Source organism: Mesocricetus auratus, unplaced genomic scaffold (genome assembly GCF_017639785.1).
Source record: "Mesocricetus auratus isolate SY011 unplaced genomic scaffold, BCM_Maur_2.0 Super-Scaffold_4256, whole genome shotgun sequence".
NCBI classification, from domain to species: Eukaryota; Metazoa; Chordata; class Mammalia; order Rodentia; family Cricetidae; genus Mesocricetus; species Mesocricetus auratus.
The window spans coordinates 30,319,661-30,340,891 of NW_024429182.1; the positions used below are offsets into that span (position 1 = coordinate 30,319,661).

Genomic DNA, 21,231 nt, shown 5'->3' on the forward strand with positions numbered 1-21,231 from the left:
AGAGCAGACATCTTTATAGGACTCGAAAATGAAACCTTATGAAAATGAAAGTTAAAAAAACAAAAGAATAAAAATGAAACTACTGCTGGTCTGATGGCAAGAATCCACACAGCACAGTGGAACTTCTACCAGGAATGGCAGTAGCTTTCTGTTGAAGGAAACAGACTGGCAATGACCGGTAGTGACCGGTAGTGACCGGCAGTGATCGGTAGTGACCAACCATATCTACTGTCCAGGGGAAGAGGTCAATGGGTTGAGTATAGTTCAACAGTCTTCTTGGATTTTAACACTGAGCTCTGGACCTCCTGTCCTGCTTCTGACCTGCTTCTGAATCTTTGAATTTGAGTTTTAAAAGCACATTTTTGAGGGGGCAGCAAGATGGCCTAATGAGTAAGGGCGCTTGCTGTGTAAATCTGGAGACCTGCGTTTGCTCTCAAGAAAGGAGGGCTGGGGGCTGGAGAGGTGGCTCAGAGGTTAAGAGCACTGACTGCTCTTCCAGAGGTCTTGAGTTCAATTCCCAGCAACCACATGGTGGCTCACAACCATCTACAATTCAATCTGGTGCCCTCTCCTGGAATGGAGGCAGAACACTGTATATGTAATAAATAAGTCTTTAAAAAAAAAAAAAGAAAGGAGGGCTGAGTTCTTGAAGATGTCCTCAAACCTCCACATATGAATTGTGGCAGGCACTTACACACACACACACACACACACACACACATACACACAGAGAGAGAGAGGGAGAGAGAGACAGAGAGAAAGAGAGAAAGAGAGCACGCATTTTTCAGATAATTTGAATTAATGACAAAGGTGGGTCCATAATTGTGGATCCTGGCATGGTACCCACTTCCCTGTCTGTGAGGCTCATGCGTTTCCACAGATCACCCCTTTTCTGCATAGTAAGCAGTCCTATGTACTGAATGAATTGTATTGGTAGTATGAGTAAATGTCAAAACCTAGAGATTTTCCTGAAGTTGGAACCACACTTGTCAAATTTGAAACATTATTTGTTGCAATTATTTCTGCTCTAGTTCTTTCAAGACTCAACAGAGAAAACTAAAATATGGGGGAAGGGCCTCCCCAGTTCTTTGATGGTGTGTCAAAAACTAATTCATCACAGGAAAAACAAAACAAACAAAAGAACCAAGAGGGAATCACTTGGCCAGCATCGCGTCTGTGAGTGAAAGTGCACGCGTGCTATGCATGGCACATGTGTGGTGGTCAAAGGACACCTTCCCACAGATCAGTCCCATCCTTCTGCTGTGGAATCTAGGAATCGAACTCAGGTCTTCAGGCTTGTGTGAGAAGCATCTTACCCACTGAGCCACCTTGTCAATCTTATTTCTAAGCAAGTCAATAACATTATATTATTCTTGCCAGGCCTGGAGTCAGCTAGAACAGAACTGCTTATCCCGCCCATTTCAGCTATCTGTGAAGCATGACTTCAAGGTTCTCCTGCCTCCCCAGCATTAGGCTGTGAGGATGAAAGAGCAATATGCAGGGCAGATCTTTTTGTTTGCTTCTTTGTCTTGAGACAGGGTCGCTTAGGTAGCCTTGGTTATCCTACAATTTGTTATGTAGACCAGGCTGGCCTCAAACTCAGCGGTCCTCCTGCCTCTGCCTCCAGAGTGCTGAGAATAAAGGTATGTGCTACTATGCTGGACTCGGGGCAGATCTTTGAGCTGAGTAATTGACTAGGGCATTTGCCCAAGTCTCCTTGGTGGTGTGGGAAAGCACTGCACCTCTGCATTACTTCAATTTTCTTGGTTTCAGTTTTCTTTTCTTTTGATAACAGTGTCTCCCTGTGCTACCTAGGTTGACTTCAAAGTCTGATCCTCTTGCCTTAGCCTCCCCAAGTGTGTGCTGCCTGGCTTTTAGTTTTTAATACAGACAGAAACATAGTACCAACCATAGATAGTACCAGTAGATAAACATCTTTTAAAGTATTTGGACTGGTTACTTTGGGTGGTAGAAACTTCATAATGTATGGAAATTTTTTTTGTCTGGAGAAGACCTGGAGACCACCCTGGTCTGTGACTGTGGTTTAAGAGCCCAGAAGGGCCCATCTGTTCCACAGCCTTTCTAGAAAATATCTGATAAGATGTCTTTGTTGTTTCGCTAAGGCTGCTGAAAGTCGCACTGTTATCTGGACGGCTCAAGCAAAAGGAATTTGTTCTCTCTTAGGCTGAGTTCAAATGCAAGGTGTTGTCAGGTTGGCTCCGTGTTGGCACTCTGAGGAAGGGTCTCTTCCATTCCTCTCTCTAGCTTCTAGTCATTGCTGCAATTCCTTGGCTTACCGATGTATGACTGTTGTCCTATGTAAAATGGCATTCTCTCTGAGTGAATGTCAAATGTGCCCAAATTGCCATGTTCTTGTAAGAACACTGGTTATGGGATGGAAGATGACCCTGATCCAGTAAGACCTTGTTTTAATTTGATTATGTCTGTGAAGTATCAATTTCCAAGCAAGGTTACATTCAAAGATACCAAGATGATGATTTTGGTTTATTGTTTTAGGAGACACAGTTCCACTGACAGTACTCCTCTCATCCATCTCCCTCCTGGTCTGTGGCTAACTTCTACCCATGTTTCCTGGTGACCTGAATCTTCTCCTTATATACAATGATCTTCCCATAATATAGTCATATTCTCCCAATAGAAAATAATCTGTAGCATCTAAGAGCGAAACTCCTGATTTGGCCAGCAAATCCTTTTGGACTGCTCTCATTTGAGAGCCGGACCTTTGTCCAGACGGCACAATGTGGGACCTGTCTGTCTTACACAGGATCTTAATTGAAGCAGGACTGGCCTGCCAGGCACTGCTAATTAATCTCCTCTCCCACTGGGCTCTTGAATCAATCACTCTACCCCTAAGAAGATTATTTGGGAAGTGATTGGGTATCCTGCACTCAAGAATTTTATAATCCCTTGCTAACGAGGCCCCTCTATGGGAACACCAGTTGAGAGTTCATGTGAGGTTTTCATTATGATTGTTATTTTATGTTTTGGGGTACTAACTAGGTTTTGTTGTTGTTGTTTTTAATAGCACTTCAAACGACAGAGAGAAATACTCAGTTCAGTAGAACAATCATAAACAAAATTTAAGCTATGTATTATGTAAGGCTATGACCTTGCCTGCTTCCAGAAGACTGTAAGACACTGAAAAAAGAAGTGGGGGCAGAGAAGGAGCAAGAGAGGTGACGCAGTAGTTAGGAGCCCTGAGTGTGATTCCCTGCACCCACAATGGGCAGCTCACAACTGCCCGCGTCAAACAGCTTCTTCCGGCTCCTGAGAGTACCTTTATACATCCATGCATGCATGCACACATACGTACACACACAAACATACAATAAAATGATAAAGTTTATAACAGAAGAAATAGAACATCACTGTGAGAAGACACTTTGTTTAGAGGAAACAGAGTAGAAATTAAAAAGAGGCAGAAGAAACATGGAATTAGTTAACTGTTAAAGAGTTGAATACAGCCAGTTGGTGGGGTACACGCCTGGAAACTCAGCACTCTGGAGGCAGACGTAGGTGGATCTCTCTGACAGCCTACTCTGCAGAGTGAATCCACGACAGCCAGAGCTACACAGAGAGACCCTGTCTCAAAAAGCAAAACAAAAGAGTTGAATAAAGAGGCTGTGGGTGACGGTCTATACCTTTAATCCCAGGCGCCAGGGTGGTGGGTGGATGGCCTACATAGTTCCAAGCCAGGGAAGACTGCACGATGAGATGTCTCAGAGAGACAGAGAACTGAATGAAGGAAGAAGGGAGAACCGAAGAAGAGTTAAGAAGAATCCTGAGGGTCTGGGCGTGGCTCAGTGGGTGAAGTGCTTGTCACAGGGTCCCATATAAGGGCTAAGCATGACACAAAGCAGGGGAGGCTGAGACAGGCAGATCCCTGGGGCTGGCAGCCAGGAGGTCTACCTGAATCTGTGAGCTCTGGGTCCAGAAGGAGACACTGTCTCAAAAGGAGGGTGATCAGGGAAAACGTCCGCCTCTAGCTTCCATCCTCACGGGTAAGCATGTGTACTTACACACGTGTAGATATATAAATGTGCATGTACTCAGATGAAAAATGATAAGGGACTAAAGTCGAGAAACCAAGTGCCCTTGGGGTATCCTCCCACGGATTTCCATATACAGTTTAATGACTCTGTATTTCCTGTGTAGCTGTTCTGATACGAGGTTTTTCAGCTGTTAAGTGGAGTTCCCTGCAGGGACACTTTCTCTAGTAACCTGTCTCTTTTTCCCACAATCAGGTGAGAATGAAATCCTGGAAACTCTGCATGCCATTGCAAGCAAAAACCAGATCTGGAGATCGTATATTGGCATGGGCTATTATAACTGCTCAGTGCCCCAGACCATTTTGCGGAACTTACTGGAGAATTCTGGATGGTAATGTATCCCTAGAGAACAGGACTACTAGACTTGTGCTCCCTGTGTCTCAGAAATCTCACACTGATGCCTGCCCCCTGCTGCTCTCTAAGCTCCAGGAATCCACCTGCCTCTCTAGCTAGGAAATTCCTTGCAGGGTGTTGACCACAGATTCTTTTCCCTTTCATTTCCATGAAGTCCAGAGCCAATGATCTCTTCTGCAACAATCTGAATCTCTGTGCTGCTTTTGGACAAGGCTTCATTCCTCTTTGGTGACACCCCGAGACATTAGACTGTGTCTGAACTTAGTCACTCAGTATTGAAGCCTGGGAAACAATCTTGGGCTTTTGTCTTTTGCCAGGATTTTCAAAGAACAATGCTCATGTTCCTCTTCTCCCTACATTTCTTGGTCCCTCGCCAATAGCAGTGAAGTGACACAGAGTCAGAAGAATGGAGACGGCAACATCAGCTCTATTGGCGGCACTGTCCTGAGAAAGTGAACGTATGTCTGTGGTCTGCTCTTGCTCGGCCACCTCATTGTTCCCATCTCAACCTGCCAATCAGATAATTCAGTCCCACCCCTAGTCGCAAGACGACCTCAGGAGTCACTTCTCTTCTACCATGGGATCTGGGGATGGAACTCAGGTCATCAAGTTTGTCCAGAAAGCTGGTTGTCCCACTGAGCCATCCTGCTGGTTTTGTCCCATGTTTACCGGAACCCCGTCTGCTCACACCCTCATTCATGCCTGCCCTCCACCCTGTGTGGAGAGTCGCACTGCAATATATTCTATTTCCTTGTTAATAAGAGAACAGGAAAGCAGGCCCATCAACAGAGCGAGTGTTTCAGTTTCTCGGAGGCGCATGAATGTGGTTTGCTTGCTTTTGTATTGCCGAGGCCTTTTCACCGTGGCTCTGGTGAAAGTTTGTGTGGTAAACTCTTAGGTTGATTTCAAAAGCAAGTAGCCGCTGTTCTCTCTTCCCTCTTAAAAAATCAAAGCCTGTTACTGCCCATGAATGGGTTGCAGCGCTCTCTGCCTGAGCTCTGCCTGTGGCCTTTGCTCTTAGTTACCATACAGAAATATCTGCCATATTTCTGTCTGGCTGTATGCTAATTAATGTGGGGGCAGCCGGTGTTTTGAGAGGGAGACAATGCTCTGTTTTTTTCAGTCTCTGGCCTTGTGCGCATTTTAAATGTTGCTGTTTTGCATTACCCAAAAGCTGCTCTGAACCCTAGGATCCTGCACCCTGCCCTGCTGATAGGCAGGGCTGTGAGCACATGGGTGGGAGACACATTATACTTCTGAATGGTTTCCATAGCGATGGAGCCAACAAATTCCGGTGACGTGAGGTGAAAATAAATGGGTCACATAGACTAGAAAGAATACAAACATTTGGGCTCTCAAAAGAGACTGTATGCTGGGTCTAGAGTTTGTCTCATGTGGTCCACTATTCCAAAGTCTCAATTGCCCATAACATCAATAATGAGTAATGACATTTGCATTTTCCTTGTGGCTTTCTGATTTTTATAATCTTGGCAGTCAGATTATATGAGTTTATGAACCCTCCTGAAAGCCCCTTACTTTTTCCCAATTCTAAAAGAAGGTAATAACCAAAATGATAGAGAAAATTGATTATTTTGGAATAAATGTCAATATCATGTCCAGTATATTGCCAAGTAACCTATTTCAGAACTATAAGCCTTCTTAGATATGGAGATACTTTTAAAATACGTATATTAAAATGCGTCTAGAAAAACAAAACATTTGAATTAACGCCAATTAAGACATACCCATGAAGCTGGGTGGTGGTGGTGAATACCTTTGATCCCAGCACTCAAGAGGCAGAGGCAGAGGCAGGTGAATCTCTGTGAGTTCAAGGCATACCCATGGATCACAACTACCATTTTTTCCTCTTTTAATTCTTCCTAGTACCTGAGATTGAACGCTCATCCTCACACATGTCACCGTGAGGGACCACTGAGCAACTTTTGCACTTCCGCAGACAATTTTTTGTTTGTTTTTAGTATTTGTTTTTCAAGACAAGCTTTCTCTGTAGCTCTGTAGAAAAGACCAGGTTGGCCTCTAACTCACAGAGATCTGCCTGTCTCTCTGTCTCCTGAGTGCTTGGATTAAAGGCATGTGCTACCACCGCCCAGCTCAGACAATTGTTTTTAAACACATTTTTGTTTCCTGTATATATGGCAACAGCTCTTTGGTGACATCTTTTAAAATCTTTTTTTCCCACTTTTTTATTATATATTTAAATTAGAAACAAGCTTGCTTCCCATGTCAGTCCCAGCTCCCTCTCCCTCCCTTCCATGCCCACTCCCTCTCCCTAGCCCCCCACCCAGTCCCCACTCCATTCCCCAGGAAGAGTAAGGCCCTCCATGTCTGTGATTAATTACAGCATGTGCCATCACACCTAGTTTTTACAGCATCTCATTATTTAGCTCTAGCTGGTCTGGAACTTGTTATGGAAAAGGCAGCTGTTGTCCACTGTTGTTCAAGAACAACAGCTGTAAGGTAGAACTGCACATGTCTTTAATCAAAAGAATATTTTGGCCACACCTTTAATTCCAGCACTTGGGAGGCAGAGGCAGGAGGATCTCTGTGAGTTCAAGGCCAGCCTGGTCTACAGATGGAGTTCCAGGATAAGTTCCAAAGTTACACAGAGAAACCCTCTCTTGAAAAATCAAAACAAACAAACAAAAAAACAAATAAATCCTCCAAAAGCAAACAAACAAAACATATTTTGGCATTTTGATAGATCTTTTTTTTAACTTAGAAATTTTCTTATGTATGTGTTTATGTTTCTATGTGTAGCTGGTTGCTAATCTTGACAATGTTTCCATCCTCATTATCCCCTGTGTATTTGTTCCAGATAACAACTGTCTTGATTCTTTTAAAGAATTAGGTTTAGTGGTGGTGGTGCAGTCCTTTAATCCCAGCACCCAGTAGGCAAAGGCAGGTGGATCTCTGAGTTCAAGGCCAGCCTGCACCTACAGAGTGAGTTCCAGGACAGTCAGGGCTACATAGAGAAACCCTGTCTCAAAAAACCAGAAGAAAAAAAATTAGATGTAGCTGGGTGTGGTGGAGTATGTCTTTAATCTCAGCTCTGAGAATTTAATCTCTTGATTTGGAAACTATCCTAGTCCACAGCAGACAGTTCCAGGCCAGCCAGAACCACACAGTGAGACCCTTTCTAAAAACAAAAAACAAACGAACAGAAAGAAAACTTGTCCATGGGATAATGTTAACTGAAGAAAACAACAGGACCTCACACAGACTACAGTTCTGCTTCTTACAAGTGTGAATGTGGTTATTGTGTGGAATAGAAGCTGCAAAGGACACCTAAATGCTCACTGAGTTATCTTGAAGTTTGGGGATTTGGGATGCTCTTGCTTCTCTGACCCATTCCAATGAACATGCTTAGCATGCAACAACAACAACAAAGAGGTAATCCAGAATTCCTACACAGAGAAGTTGGTTAACAAATTGTAGCAAATGTCTTTGACATGGGACATGAAGTAATACATTTAATAATGGTTTTAGTGTCACCACCTGGTGCTCACCTCTGCAGCACATATACCAAAAATGGAGTTACACAGACAAGACTAGCATTGTGCCTGTGCAAAGATGACACACAAATTGGCCAAGTGTTTCATATTTTAAATGACACGGGCTTTGGGCTTTTTGACTAAACCTCGTTTGTTAATGTTCGATAACAAGCTCAAGTTGTTGGTCTGATAGGTTGGGAAACGAAAAAGATCACCCGTAGGAAAATCACTGTTTACTTTTTGGTTCATTTGCTTGCTTTTATAAACTTACAGAAATGAGACATTTTATATTTTGCATTTTAGGGTCTTTTATTTTATTTGTTTGAGTTAATACTCTACTTTTAAAAACTAATATATTAAAAACATCATCTCATGTCAGGAATATTTATAGCATCGTTTTCACTGACTTAAAGCATTGTGTGCACGTGGTTTAATTTGACTCCCCATTCCTCTTTTAACAGTTACATAGCTTGTTACTCATCTTTTTCTACCGCATTTATTACCATGCTGAATTCTTTTGGAATAGTTCTTTCTCCTAGTATATTCTACTGAAAATATATTCTGTCTTTCCTGTTCATCATTTGGGGTAGCTGGTATATGCACATATTCTTCTGTCTGACTGCCTGTCTAAATCTCAAATGATTTGCTCTGAATACAATCAAAGTATCCTGTTGGGCAGTCAGTCTAAGCATATGGCAGGGACAGTGTCTCATCTGTCTTCATAATAGCAAACTGTGTGTGATGGTCTTGTCTGGCTGGAAATCACCACTGCCTCATTGTCTAGGCTTTTGTGTGACCTCCTTTCTCTCGTGCTCCTTTTCAATTGCCTGCCCTGTGTACTGTATTATATGAGTCACTCATTACAGGTCACCACTCAGTTAGAATTTGCCTTTACAATTGCAAATCCAGGCTGTTGAGGGAATTAACTGAAGTAACAATGTGCTCTGCTGCACACACACACACATACTTACACACACACACACACACACACACACACACACACACACACACACAGAGGGGGAGAGAGAGAGAGAGAGAGAGAGTTACAGCAGTAAAAGGTTCAGAAAGTTATTTCAAAGTGCTGATGTAGTACTGTGTGCTAAGACTGTCTTCAATGATAATCCATGTTAAATAAAGCCAACCTAATGATGCTTTCAAAGCCTGTGCATAATTACCAGGACAGGAGAAAAAAAGAAAAGGATATAAAAGTCATAAATAGATCACTTAAACCTCTTTCGGTTTGGGGTCTTAGTATTGCTGGGATAAGACACCATGACCAAGGCAACTTATAGAAGAGTTTATTTGGGGGCCTTACAGTTCAGAGGGTGAGTCTATGACCCTTATGACAGCAGGTGGGTAGGCAGGCATGGACTTTGAGAGCAGCTTATAATAAAACACATGCAGATGCCCTGGGGAAATAGCTCTGTCAAGTGTTTGCAGAGGACCTGAGTTCAGATCCCCGGCACCCATGTAAAAGCAATCAATCCCTGTGCGGAGGTAGTAGGTGGATCCCTAGAGTTCATGGAGCCGAGCTGACTTGATGAACTCCAGTTTCAGTGAGCGTTCCTGTCTCAAAAGATATGCTGCATAACAACCGAGGAGGACACCCAACATTAATCTCTGCCCTCCACATCCTCAAACAACACATACGAAATACATGTATACAGTAAGATAATTAAAATATTGATGTAACAAAATATAATTTAGAGAGCTGGGCCTGGTGGTGTATGCTTATAGTCCTAGAACTTGAGAGACCAAGAAGGAGAGCCAAGCCCCATTTAAGGTCAGTCTGATCTACCAAGTGAGTGACAGGTAGCCTGAGCTATATAGCAAGATCATGCGTTTAAAAAATAGTAAAACAAAATGTCAGGAGCTAAAGAGCACATGTTGGTTGCTCCTGCCGAGGACTCAGATTTGGGTACCATTACCCACGTGGTGGTTCACAAGTATCTGTAACTCCAGTTCCAAGGAATTTGATAACCTCTTCTGACCTCCATGGGCACTAGACACACATGTAGTGCTCAGACACACATTCAGGCAAAGCATTCAGACATGTAAAATGAAGCAGGTAAGTCTAAAAAGAACATGCAGAGGGAAAGTAAGTACTGGTTGTGCCTAAAGGATAGTATCACATCTATGACAGTTCTGTCCTTCCCCATAAAACCCAAAGAAAATATGCCATTAATTGGCTTTTTATTGCTGTGACCAAATACTCAGCATAAGTAAGTCAGGGGTGGATGATTTGTTTTGGCTCAGGGTTTCATCTGTTTGTTTGTTTAGTGTGTTGGGGTCGGGGGCTGTGCTCCCTGGGACCTGTGCTGGGCATGCAGAAGGAGGTAGGGATACTCGCCAAGTCAGTTATCTCTTGCCATTTGGGTGTCAAGGACTGAACTCAGGCTGACAGGCTTAATGGCAAACACCTTTACCTGCTGAGCTAGCATCTGCCCATGCTCACAGGTGTCAGTCTGTCATCATCAGGAGGGGAAAGAGCAGTTGTGTCCTGGCAGCTAGGACCCCGCCTTCTTTTTCAATCCAATCGAACCTATTGGATGATGCTGTCCACATCCAGGGTGAGACTTTGTCCAAGTTCTAGCTGGGTCTTCTACCGCAGCAAAACCCTTCTAGAAACTTCCACACAGACATACTCAGAGGTGTACTTTATTGATTTTTCTAAGTGATTTTAAGTCCAATCAAATTGGTCATCTCAGAATCCTACTGGTCGATGTGTTACGTAATTCTCAGGAGATTTGGGCGTTGAATTTGCAAACAAAGGGATGCCATGCGCTTTTCCGGATAGGAGCGGCACAGTTTGAACGTGATCTTTTGTTCCCCTCTCAGGGTCACCCAGTACACTCCGTATCAGCCAGAGGTGTCTCAGGGGAGGTTGGAGAGTTTACTCAACTTCCAGACCATGGTGTCTGATATCACAGGTTTGGACATGGCCAACGCCTCCCTGCTGGATGAGGCGACTGCGGCTGCAGAGGCGATGCAGCTGTGCCACAGGTGAGAGGCTCAGGGGGGGAGTCGCTCCAGGACGAGGCATCTCCTAGTCCCCAGCATCTCATGTGGTGTTTCACAGATAAATGCAGAGTTTGCAACAAAAAAAATGGTAACAGTAAAAGTTTTTTTCTGAATGTGGGGCAACCAAAATTAAAATAAAACACTAGTGAATCTGAGGTAGTTCTGGCAGAGCTTGCATTATCTGACTTCATTGCAGCCTTGGTCCTCAATACACATGACACATGCACACTTTGTACCTCACATACCTTCATGTCACACACCACCAACAAATGCTACCTGAACATCTCAGCAAAGGTTCAAGGTTATTGCGTGTATTGTATGTTATGAGTTACAGGAGTGGGGTTTTTGTTTTTGCTTAGTTTTTGCTTTTGCTTGCTTGTTTTTGGTCAAACCTCAGGCACCCTAGGCTGGGGATGATCTTGAACTCCTGATTCCCCTGCCTATAGTCTCAAGTTTAGGATTATGGGTATGAGCCACCATGACAGACTAAACTACAGTGTTTTTTACTGTACGCATAAAGTCTTCTGCTCTCATAGAAACATGATAGTTCCATTACAAAAGACAAAGTCTTAATGTTTTCCTGCTATAATTCCTCAGCATGTACATGCTAAATTAGTATACCTTTGGGTTGCACTGTGTTAGAATGCTTGATTTCAAAATGTGCTGTTTCATTTACTGACGAATGTCAGAAAAAAATTGTAAGATGGATGTTGACTTGGTAAAGACAGAATTTGAAACAATTTGAGTGGCTCTAAATGCACTTCTGCCATATTGTATGTACTATATCAAGAGGCCATCTCTACATTTTTCATAATCAAATATTCAGTCAAGACTTAATTCTTTAAATAAAAATAAGCATGTCTACCTCACTAATGTGCAGATTGTACAGATTTGATTGAGCAGCTGGGCCAAGTATCCCAACAGAAAATTAATTAAATAGATAAATTTGCTTTTGTTTTTTATCAGTTGACATCTGTCTGTCTAGCTAGATATCAGGGTTGTTTCAAAATAAATTTCTTTATGCTTTATTGTCAGTAAATGTTTGATTTGGATGTGTATTTAATATACATATATGCCTTTATTGTGGAAAGATTTATCTGACAAAATGAGATATGAGTTGAAAAAGTCTAAGAAGCCCTGGTCTTAGACTCTCCTGCTGCATGCATGAAGAGGTTTACCAACTCTCTCTTCCTTTCTCTCTCTCTACCCTTCTCTCTTTACACACACACACACACACACACACACACACACACACACACACACACACACGTGTGCACACATACATTTATATATATCAAAGATAATAGTATATGTTAATAAGAAAAGTCCATTACAATATTTTTTAAGCTTTCTAATTGCTTGATAGGAAAACATTGCTTTCCTTGCATAAGTCCAAAGTTGACTTATAGAACAACCTTGAGATGTTATCAAGGACACACTAGCCATTTACATATCTTTTTGGGTACTGTTCTCAGCTTTTTATTGATTTTTAAGAATTTTGTTCCCTCCTTCTAAATCTTAAAACTGTTTTTATCTTTTCAGGCAGGAGCTCATAGTCCAGGCTGTCCTGGAACTCACTGTAGAGTGAGGATGACCTTGAACTTCTGATGTTCTTGTTTTCGTATTCCAAGTGATGGAGTTACAGACACGTGCCACCACACCCAGTTTATGTCACACTGAGGATCAAGCCCAGGGTCTCATACATGCTAGGCAAGCACTCTACCAACTAAGCCACATCCCAGCCCCAGTGATGGCTTTTATTGCACACTCACAGAAATGAAGGTGTTTAGTCTTTGCTTACTCAATTGTTTGGACTGAGGGTTTCCTCTCTGCCCTGCATGACTTGCATGAGCTGCTTTGCCGTAATGGGATAGTTTCCCTCTGTAAATGCTTGCCTCTTCCCTCCTTTCTTCTTGGGTCTGCATTTAGATTAGTTTTGTAAAGCAGCCTGAAGAGTTTAAGTCTGTGTGCTTTTCACCTTTAGAAGTCATTGTAAACTAGGGTTGACTCTAGTCATTGAGTCCCTACTAACATTTTTCTCCAATTTGTTTTCATTCAAACTGTGGGAAGTATGTTTTTTAATCTCCCCAACTTGATGTAGTTGTATACACTATATATAATCCTAGCTCTCAGGAGGCCACAGTAGGAGGCTTGCTATGAGTTCAAGGCTAGCCTAGGCTGAGATAGTATCAAACAAAACAAAACAAAAAGCAAATTATAGGTAATTACTAAAGTAATACCTGTATTTAATGAAGAAAAATCCATCAAACAGGGTGGAATATAATTCAAAGTAAAACAGGCTATTTTCTAGTTCAAGCCTACAAAGAAACCATTATGTGTCTACTGGGAAATTAATAGTCTAGCATGACACACAAGTGCATACACTCCATGCCCCAGATATGCATTTGGTATCTGAATTGTTATATATTCACAGTGGTTTCGTTTCCTGAAACCACCCAAAGGGGAAGTCTCCCAGCACAGCCCCTCAGAGCCCACCCAGCTCAGCTGGAGGTCTTCGGGTGTGCATGTGCACCCCACCTCGGTCCTTTCCCCTGGTGTCAGTGAGGGCATTTGGCTTAGATAATCTTTAAGTGTTCCTCCTCCTTAAATTCTTCTTTTTGTATGGGTGCATGCGTGTGCTCTTGTGTACGCGTGTGTACACTTGAGTGAGTGCATGTGTGCTGAGGCTAGAAGGCCATCTGTGCGCACGCTCACTTGAGGATGCTAGGAAGTCAGTTCTCCTTCCACTCTACTGAGGCAGAGCCTCTCTTATTTCACCCAATGAGGCTCTAAGCTGAAGTACCCCATGTGACAACAAAACTCCAAGATTTATTACTTTAGAAGACTTTTTTGGGTAGTCATCTCAATTTCCTCTTATATCTAATATTTGCCCCTTTATCATGATATAGATTTTTTAACTGAATTGATTTGTTAAATTGTGTGAGAACGGGGTTACATTTCAGTGCATTGCCGCCAGGAACCGTCAGTCAGTAATCACTCGGTTCTTTTATGATATTCTTAGATTTTCCTTCACTGCTTTACTCTTCTTAGGAACTCTGATTTTAGTGCAGGGAAGGTGTCTGGATTAACCCCCAGCACTACCCATTCGATCTCATCTCAGCACTGTGGAGGCAGGAGGATCAGAAGTTTAACAGTGTTAGAGGCCAGGCTGGGATACCCAAGACTGTCTCAACAAAGAAAAAAGAAAAGAAAACAAACAAACAAACAAAAAACTCTGGTATTTGGAAACTCCTTTGCAAATGTTCACGTTTGAATGTGTTTTTTTCTTTTCAACAGATACAACAAGAGGAAGAAATTTTTTGTTGATCCTCGCTGCCACCCACAGACAATAGCCGTTGTCCAGACTCGAGCCAAGTAATTGATTTAATTTGTGTTTTAAGCTAAGGGTAATATTATATGACCTCCACCTCGTCCGTCTAACCCACTTCCAGTCTGACGGGAGGTGAACTTGCTTTAACGGTGTTTGCCGAGTTTTCTCTTTCTCCTAATTCACTCCATCGATGTCTCTGCTAAGTACCTTGTCTGTTCTGAAGAGCAAATGCATAGTGAGTGTAGCTGCCTTTGTACTGTAGTAGTGACCATGCTATTCTGTTATTTTTTTGGTAAAATTTAAAATACTAAAATCAGCTTGAGTCAGGAGGATTTCAAGTCTGAGGCAATAATGAACCATGTAGTATAACCCTGTCCCAGACAGACGGTGGGGCTATAGCTCAGTAGTAGGGCACTGACCTCAGATGGGTGAGGCCCTGGGTTCAATCCCTGGCACTGCGAAGGACCTGACTCATGATGGATAAATTCATAAACAAAAAATGAATGAAGTAACTTCAGCAGTGTTTTGGACTCTTGGAAAAACAGAACTCACACATACACAACTGTTATGGTTTCGTGTGTCCTTCATGCAAATGTAGTTTCTAAGGAACCCACACAACACCTAGAGGTAGAAAGAGAGAGCTTACCCACCAAAGTTGTTGCCCTCTGACCTCTACACTTGTGCCTGGGCATGTGAGCTTCTGAACTCAGAAAAACATCACACACACACTAATAAAGAAAACAAATTTTCCCTTGTGCTTACAGATATAGGGGGGTGCTTGTCGAGCTGAAGTTACCCCATGAAATGGATTTCAGTGGCAAAGATGTCAGTGGGGTGCTGTTCCAGTACCCAGACACTGAGGGGAAGGTGGAGGACTTCACAGAACTTGTAGAAAGAGCCCATCAGACTGGGGTAGGTAAGCCCCTTGTTGAAGCCCAGGAAGGTATGTCCCAGTTTTTGTATCTGTCTGCCTTTTGGTGTATTTTAATTTCTTTACAATTACCACATGGGATGGTGAAATTCTCTTGCCCTACTCCTTCCTCTTTGTTAATGTCATTCACTGATTTCTGGTGCTCAGTAGCATTCAGTAACTATTTGTTGCGCGAATACACAAGCAAGAGGAATGCCCAGAAATGCACCCTCCCCGCCAGTATGCCTGCAGTAGAGATAACTCCTGTGGCCTCACCACTCAGACGGTAATAGCCTTGATCTCTTCTCCATTTCCTCTCCAGAGCCTGACCTGCTGTGCCACCGACCTTTTAGCTCTGTGTATTTTGAAGCCACCTGGAGAGTTTGGAGTGGACATTGCCCTGGGCAACTCCCAGAGATTTGGGGTGCCACTGGGCTATGGGGGACCACACGCAGCCTTTTTTGCTGTCAGGGAAAGCCTGGTGAGGATGATGCCTGGAAGGATGGTGGGGGTGACAAGGTAAAGTTTTACACCCCCTAATGGTGATTATAACCTTCCCTGTTCTTTTTCTTTCCTTTTCATTAAAGAATCACTTTCATTTGTGTGTGTGTGTGTGTGTGTGTGTGTGTGTGTGTGTGTGTATGTGATTTGTGCCTAAGTGTCCAAGGAGACCAGAAGAAGGCATCTGATGACGTGGAATGTCTTTCTGTATGATGCGTATATGTGTTGCTTTTATTGATTAATAAAGCTGTTTTGACCAATGGCCAGGTAGAATATTGCTAGTCGGGAAATTCAAAGAGTTACAGAGAGAAAGAAGACAGAGTCAGGGAGTCACCATAGAGCCACCATAGAAGTAAGATGCCAGAACATTACTGGTGAGCCAAGGTCATATGGTGATACACAGATTAGTAAATACGGGTTAATTTAATTGTGAGAGCTAGTCAGCAATATGCCTGAGCTTTCGGCCAAACAATTGTAATTAATTTTAAGGCTCAGAGTGACTTTTTAATAAGTGGCTGTGAGGACCAGTGGGCTGTGGGGACTGGTAAAGGGTGCCTGGGTGGGACAAGAAACCTCCAGCCACAATCAGGTCCCCTGAGGACGGAGCTATAGGCAGTTGTGAGTTCTTGTGTGGGTGCTAGGAAACAAACATATCAGGTCTTCTAGAATGATCAGCAAGTGCTTGACAGCTGAGTCAGCTCTCCAGGCCCTGCCCCCCTCCCTGTTTTTTTCCTCTGATTTCTCTCTAAATTTAATTGACCCATGTCAAGTAGGTTAAAGACAAGTGCAACACAAATTAAGAAGAGGGAATCCATCTGGGTGGGCGCTGGCACTTCTGCACACTGTAATTCAGACAATATGAAAATGTGTGTGCATCCTTTATAAGGCATGAGTGTAGTCATGTATGGCAATCTTGGTTGATAGATAGCCTGGGGAGACCTGCACAGTTTAAGTGCTTTGTGTCTAAGCAGTTTCTTAAGTATCCCATTGTGGAAGGAAGAACTCACTTATGCAGGTTGTCTTTTATACACACACACACACACACACACACACACACACACACACACACACACACACACACACCAAAAGCAAGTGCAGAGAGGAATTGAAAGCACAAACTGAGTGTGATCCAATCAGTATCTTGAGGTTCCTGCCATGTGGCTTTTGAGTCTCGATGGCTTTCCTTTGATGGTGCTTCCTTCTTCTCAGTTTTATCATAGTCCCCCAAAACTATTCATCCATCCATCCATCCATTCATATCTATCTATCTATCTATCTATCTATCTATCTATCTATCTATCTGTATCTGTCATCTATCTGTATATTTATCATCTATCTATATCTCTCTATATTATATTAAAGAAGGGAAGTTTTCTTAGTAAGCATTCAATCTCTTTACATCTCCAGTGGAGAAATCATTTTCTTGGTTTATCATCCTTTCCCCTCTATCAGTCATGGAGATTGGGTGATGTATACTACTTGGTCCCATCACCCTGGCAGGCAGAGTAATTCCTGGGAAATTTCCTTTTACTGTTCCAGGCTTTCTTGTATATGCCTTGGTGCCTCAAAGTTAAAATTAACAACCTGTATATAGTCCTACTGAGAAAATGGACATTTGGGAGTTGGTTTTTATGAACTTGCACCCACATCAATTCACTGAGTTCCCTTCAGCTTCGAGAACAAGTAACTCTAGGACAATCCTGGTGCTGATATTATCAGCGCTGACTGGATGTGTTGTCTTGATCCAGGGATGCCACAGGTAAAGAAGTGTATCGCCTTGCTCTTCAGACCAGAGAACAACACATTCGAAGAGACAAAGCCACCAGCAACATCTGCACAGCTCAGGTAAGTGTCATATCCAACCTGACTGCAGCATGATGGCAGGATCTTACTCATTCTCTCATTTCCTAACTCATTCTCCACCTGCTGGACCTTGTGGTTCACTAGAGATAGAAGATCTTATTGACAGAGAAGTCTGGTCTTATATCTTACTGCTATCCTGTGTCACATACACTGCCTATACATTCATTTCATCGTTATTAACAACAGTACCAAGTACAGCATTGGCTCGGTGGTTAAGAATGCTTACTGTTCCTCTAGAAACTCCAAGTCAGGTTCCTAGACCCCATTTGGGGAGGCTCATAGCTGCCTGAAACTCCAGTTCCAGTGGATCCAAAGCCGTCTTCTGGTCTCTGAGCACACCTGAACACATGTTACATGCATTCACAAAGGCACACACATGCATATAAAACACCTACAGATAAATAAAAATAAATCTTATGAAAGACATTGTTTATTTTGCCTAGAATCACGCCTTCAACATCTTGAATTGATTAAGTTCAGAGAAAGCATAAAGGGATGCCCTTTAATCTCCATGTGCTTTGAGTGTATTTATTATGAAGTGCTGACTGGTCTTATGGTCTCTCGAACGATTAGCCATGGGGCAGGCCATATGGATGCCAGTGTGACACCATCTCTTTGAGCTACAATGGAAGATCTCCATGAAGGAGGCCAGGAGGGCAGAGGTGACTGATGTAACATTCTTTTGGGGCTCATGAACAGTGTTTCTGAAATTGACGGAGTAAAGGTAGTGACACACACACACACACACACACACCCCAAAAATAGGCACAGCTAGGTGTGGTGGTATGCGTTTAATCCCAGCACTCAGGAAGCAGGGGCAGGCCGATCGCTATGACCCTCTAGAAGAGTACTTAGTGCTCTTAACAGCTGAGCCATCTCTTTAGCACCTATTCTATTTTCAAATGCTATGTGTGCTTGCACGGGAGCAATGTGTGTGTGAGGGTAGATGCATGTGTGTCATGGCACACTTGTGGAGGTCAGAGGACAACTTGCATGAATCAGCTCTTCCCTTGCGTTGGAGAACCTAGAAATCAAACTCGGGTCATCAGGCTTGCACGACAGTCCTCTTTCCCGCTGAGCCATCTCGCTGGCCCTTCTGCTTCAAACGTTGAAAATCACTTTGTCAGCATACTGGCCTGTTCACAACAAGCAAAGTTATGTGGCTGCTTCATCTTCACTTCCCTTAGTTTATGTATAGCTCATGCCATCATTTTTCTGTGTATTTTTCAATACACACACACACACACACACACACACACACTACACACACACACACACACACACACACACACACACACACACACTTGGCCATAGTCTGTCTTCCCTGATTTTTGTCTCTTCATTTTGCTGACCGTCTAGTTTTCCCTTTCTTTCCTTGGTCCCTTTCCTGACTTATCCTGCAATCTCTCATAGCACTCCAGTGTTGCTGCAAGCATACAATTGATCTTCTGCTAAGACGTGGCTGACCTTTCCTGAGCTGTCCCCTCTGTGATATCTTTGAGTATTGTCTACTAGTGCTTTTATCAACTGTTGCTTCTTCTTAGTCCTGCATTTTCTCAATTAGCACCATGCAGTCCACACTGAACTTCTCTTATTTCAATTTGCATCATTGATGGAACATGGCCACTTTTTAATCTCTGAAAGTCTGTTGATGGATCATATTTTAAATCTTTCCATAAATTTGTGGCCTAACTGATGTAAAAAATTCTCATCATGTTTTGTGACCCACCCCTTTCTCTCACTTTTCTTTGAAATAGGGTCTCATGTATCTCAGGGGATCCTCAAAGCCACTATAAAACTAAGAGTACTCTTGAATTTCTGAACCTTCCAGCTTCTAGAATTTGGGAGGTAGAGGCAGGAGGATCATGATTTCAAGGCTACACTGGGAGGCATAAGACCACTGTCCCCAAAGAAAGATAATAGAGATTTATTTTCAACATGTAAATTGAGCCCGGTGGTGGTGGTGCACACCTTTAATCCCAGCACTCGGGAGGCAGAGACAGGCGGATCGCTGTGAGTTCGAGGCTGGGCTGGACCGACAGCCTCGAAAACAATACAGAGAAACTCTGTCTCGTAAAAACAAAAAACAAAACAAAACAAAAACCAAAAAAAAAAAAAACCAATATATAAATTGATATGTGTGCTTTATAAGAGACAAGAGAATGTCTAAGAAAAGCATAGACAGAAAATTAGATGTCAGAGGATTGGACCTGGAACAATGAATATTTAGTGTGATCTGAATGTATATAAGCAAATATTTTTTTAAAGTCTCCCAAAAAGCCAGACATGCCTAAAATTTCTGCAGTAGGGAGACTGAGGCAGGAGGATTCCGAGTTCAGGAACGACCTGAGCCATCCAGTAGGATTCTATCAACAATAGTAAAGAGGAGCTGAGGTAAGATGGCTCAGTGGGTAGGTGGCCTTGCACAGAGGACTCATGACCCAAACGCCATCCACATAGCCCACAGAGTAGAAGGGCAGATTGCCTTCCCAGAATTCTCATCTCACTTCAATGGTCTGTTCTCTCCCTTTCTCTCTCTCTCTCTCCCCCTTCCTTTTTCTCTCCCCCATACTCACACAAATAGGTAAATATTAAGTTGTGCAGGTAAATAGATAAAATATATAAATACTTTTTTAAAATGACAGAGCCTGCCAGGTATGGTGGCACATGCTTTTAATTCCAGGACTCAGGAGATAAAAGTTGGCAGATTTTTGTGAGTTTGAAACCAGCCTGGTCTATCTATATAGAATTCTAGGACAGCCAGGGTTACATAAAGAGACCCTGCCTCAAACAAAACAAAAAATGACAATTCCTGGAAAGATGACTCTGCTAAGGTTCCCTGTTGTTCTTGTAGAGGACCTGGGTTCAGTTCTCAGCATTTGTGTGGTGGCTCATGGCTGTCTGTAACTTCAATTGCAGAGGATCAATTGCTCTTCTAACCCCCATGGACTCCTGAATACATGCAGCACACATACATGCATCCAGGCACACATATACATGCAATATTAAATGAATGAATATTTTTGAATGACATTTTTTCTGGTGGTGTGTGTGGTTTGAGACAGGGTTTCTCTGTATTGTTTTGGAGGCTGTCCTGGAACTTGCTCTGTAGAGCAGGCCAGCCTCGATCTCACAGAAATCTGCCTGTCTCTGCCTTCCAAGTGCTGGGATTAAAGGCGTGCGCCACCAATACCCGGCTCCTTGAAGACATTTATATATTTAATCTGTATGAGTGTGGGCGCACACATGCCATGACACTTGTGTAGAGGTCAGGGGACACCCCTGGCATCAGGTATTGTACTTCTGTATCTGTCTTTATGTGGGTTCTGAGGATCTGAACACAGGTCCTTTCACTCTGGGGTAAGTGCTTTACCCCTTGAGCTGTCTCCCCAGGCTTCACGGACCTGTTAATTACAGAAATTCAGTCTCTCATGCTTTTGCCTGAGAAGAATTGTTTTCTTGGAGTTTTGGAGTGTTTGAAAATTGCTTGTCGTTTTGATTCTTCGAGAAATGTTGAATTGTACATAAAATCTCCAGATTTCACTTTTCTCACTGAGGTCTTTACTGCTCTACTGTCTTCCAACAGTAGGTGTTGATTGTTGGTGCTGATAGCAGCCCATGTTCCCTTTATGATTGACATGGTCCTATTGTGCCAGTGAGACCCCCTTA

At 42.9% G+C, this 21,231-nt stretch overlaps 1 protein-coding gene and 1 non-coding gene across 2 annotated transcripts in view; both read left to right on the plus strand.

Annotated features, from left to right (window-relative positions):
• Window positions 1-21,231, plus strand: part of Gldc (glycine decarboxylase) — an 84,382-nt gene that overhangs the window by 14,604 nt on the left and 48,547 nt on the right. The window contains exons 3-8 of the mRNA XM_040745699.1: window positions 4,266-4,401; window positions 10,775-10,939; window positions 14,255-14,332; window positions 15,053-15,200; window positions 15,521-15,717; window positions 17,448-17,544. Coding sequence (XP_040601633.1) covers window positions 4,266-4,401; window positions 10,775-10,939; window positions 14,255-14,332; window positions 15,053-15,200; window positions 15,521-15,717; window positions 17,448-17,544 — 821 coding nt within the window. The remainder of the gene's footprint in view (window positions 1-4,265; window positions 4,402-10,774; window positions 10,940-14,254; window positions 14,333-15,052; window positions 15,201-15,520; window positions 15,718-17,447; window positions 17,545-21,231) is intronic.
• LOC121135556 lies at window positions 7,944-8,050 on the plus strand. The gene has a single exon (XR_005872657.1). It is a non-coding gene; the product is annotated as a U6 spliceosomal RNA (small nuclear RNA).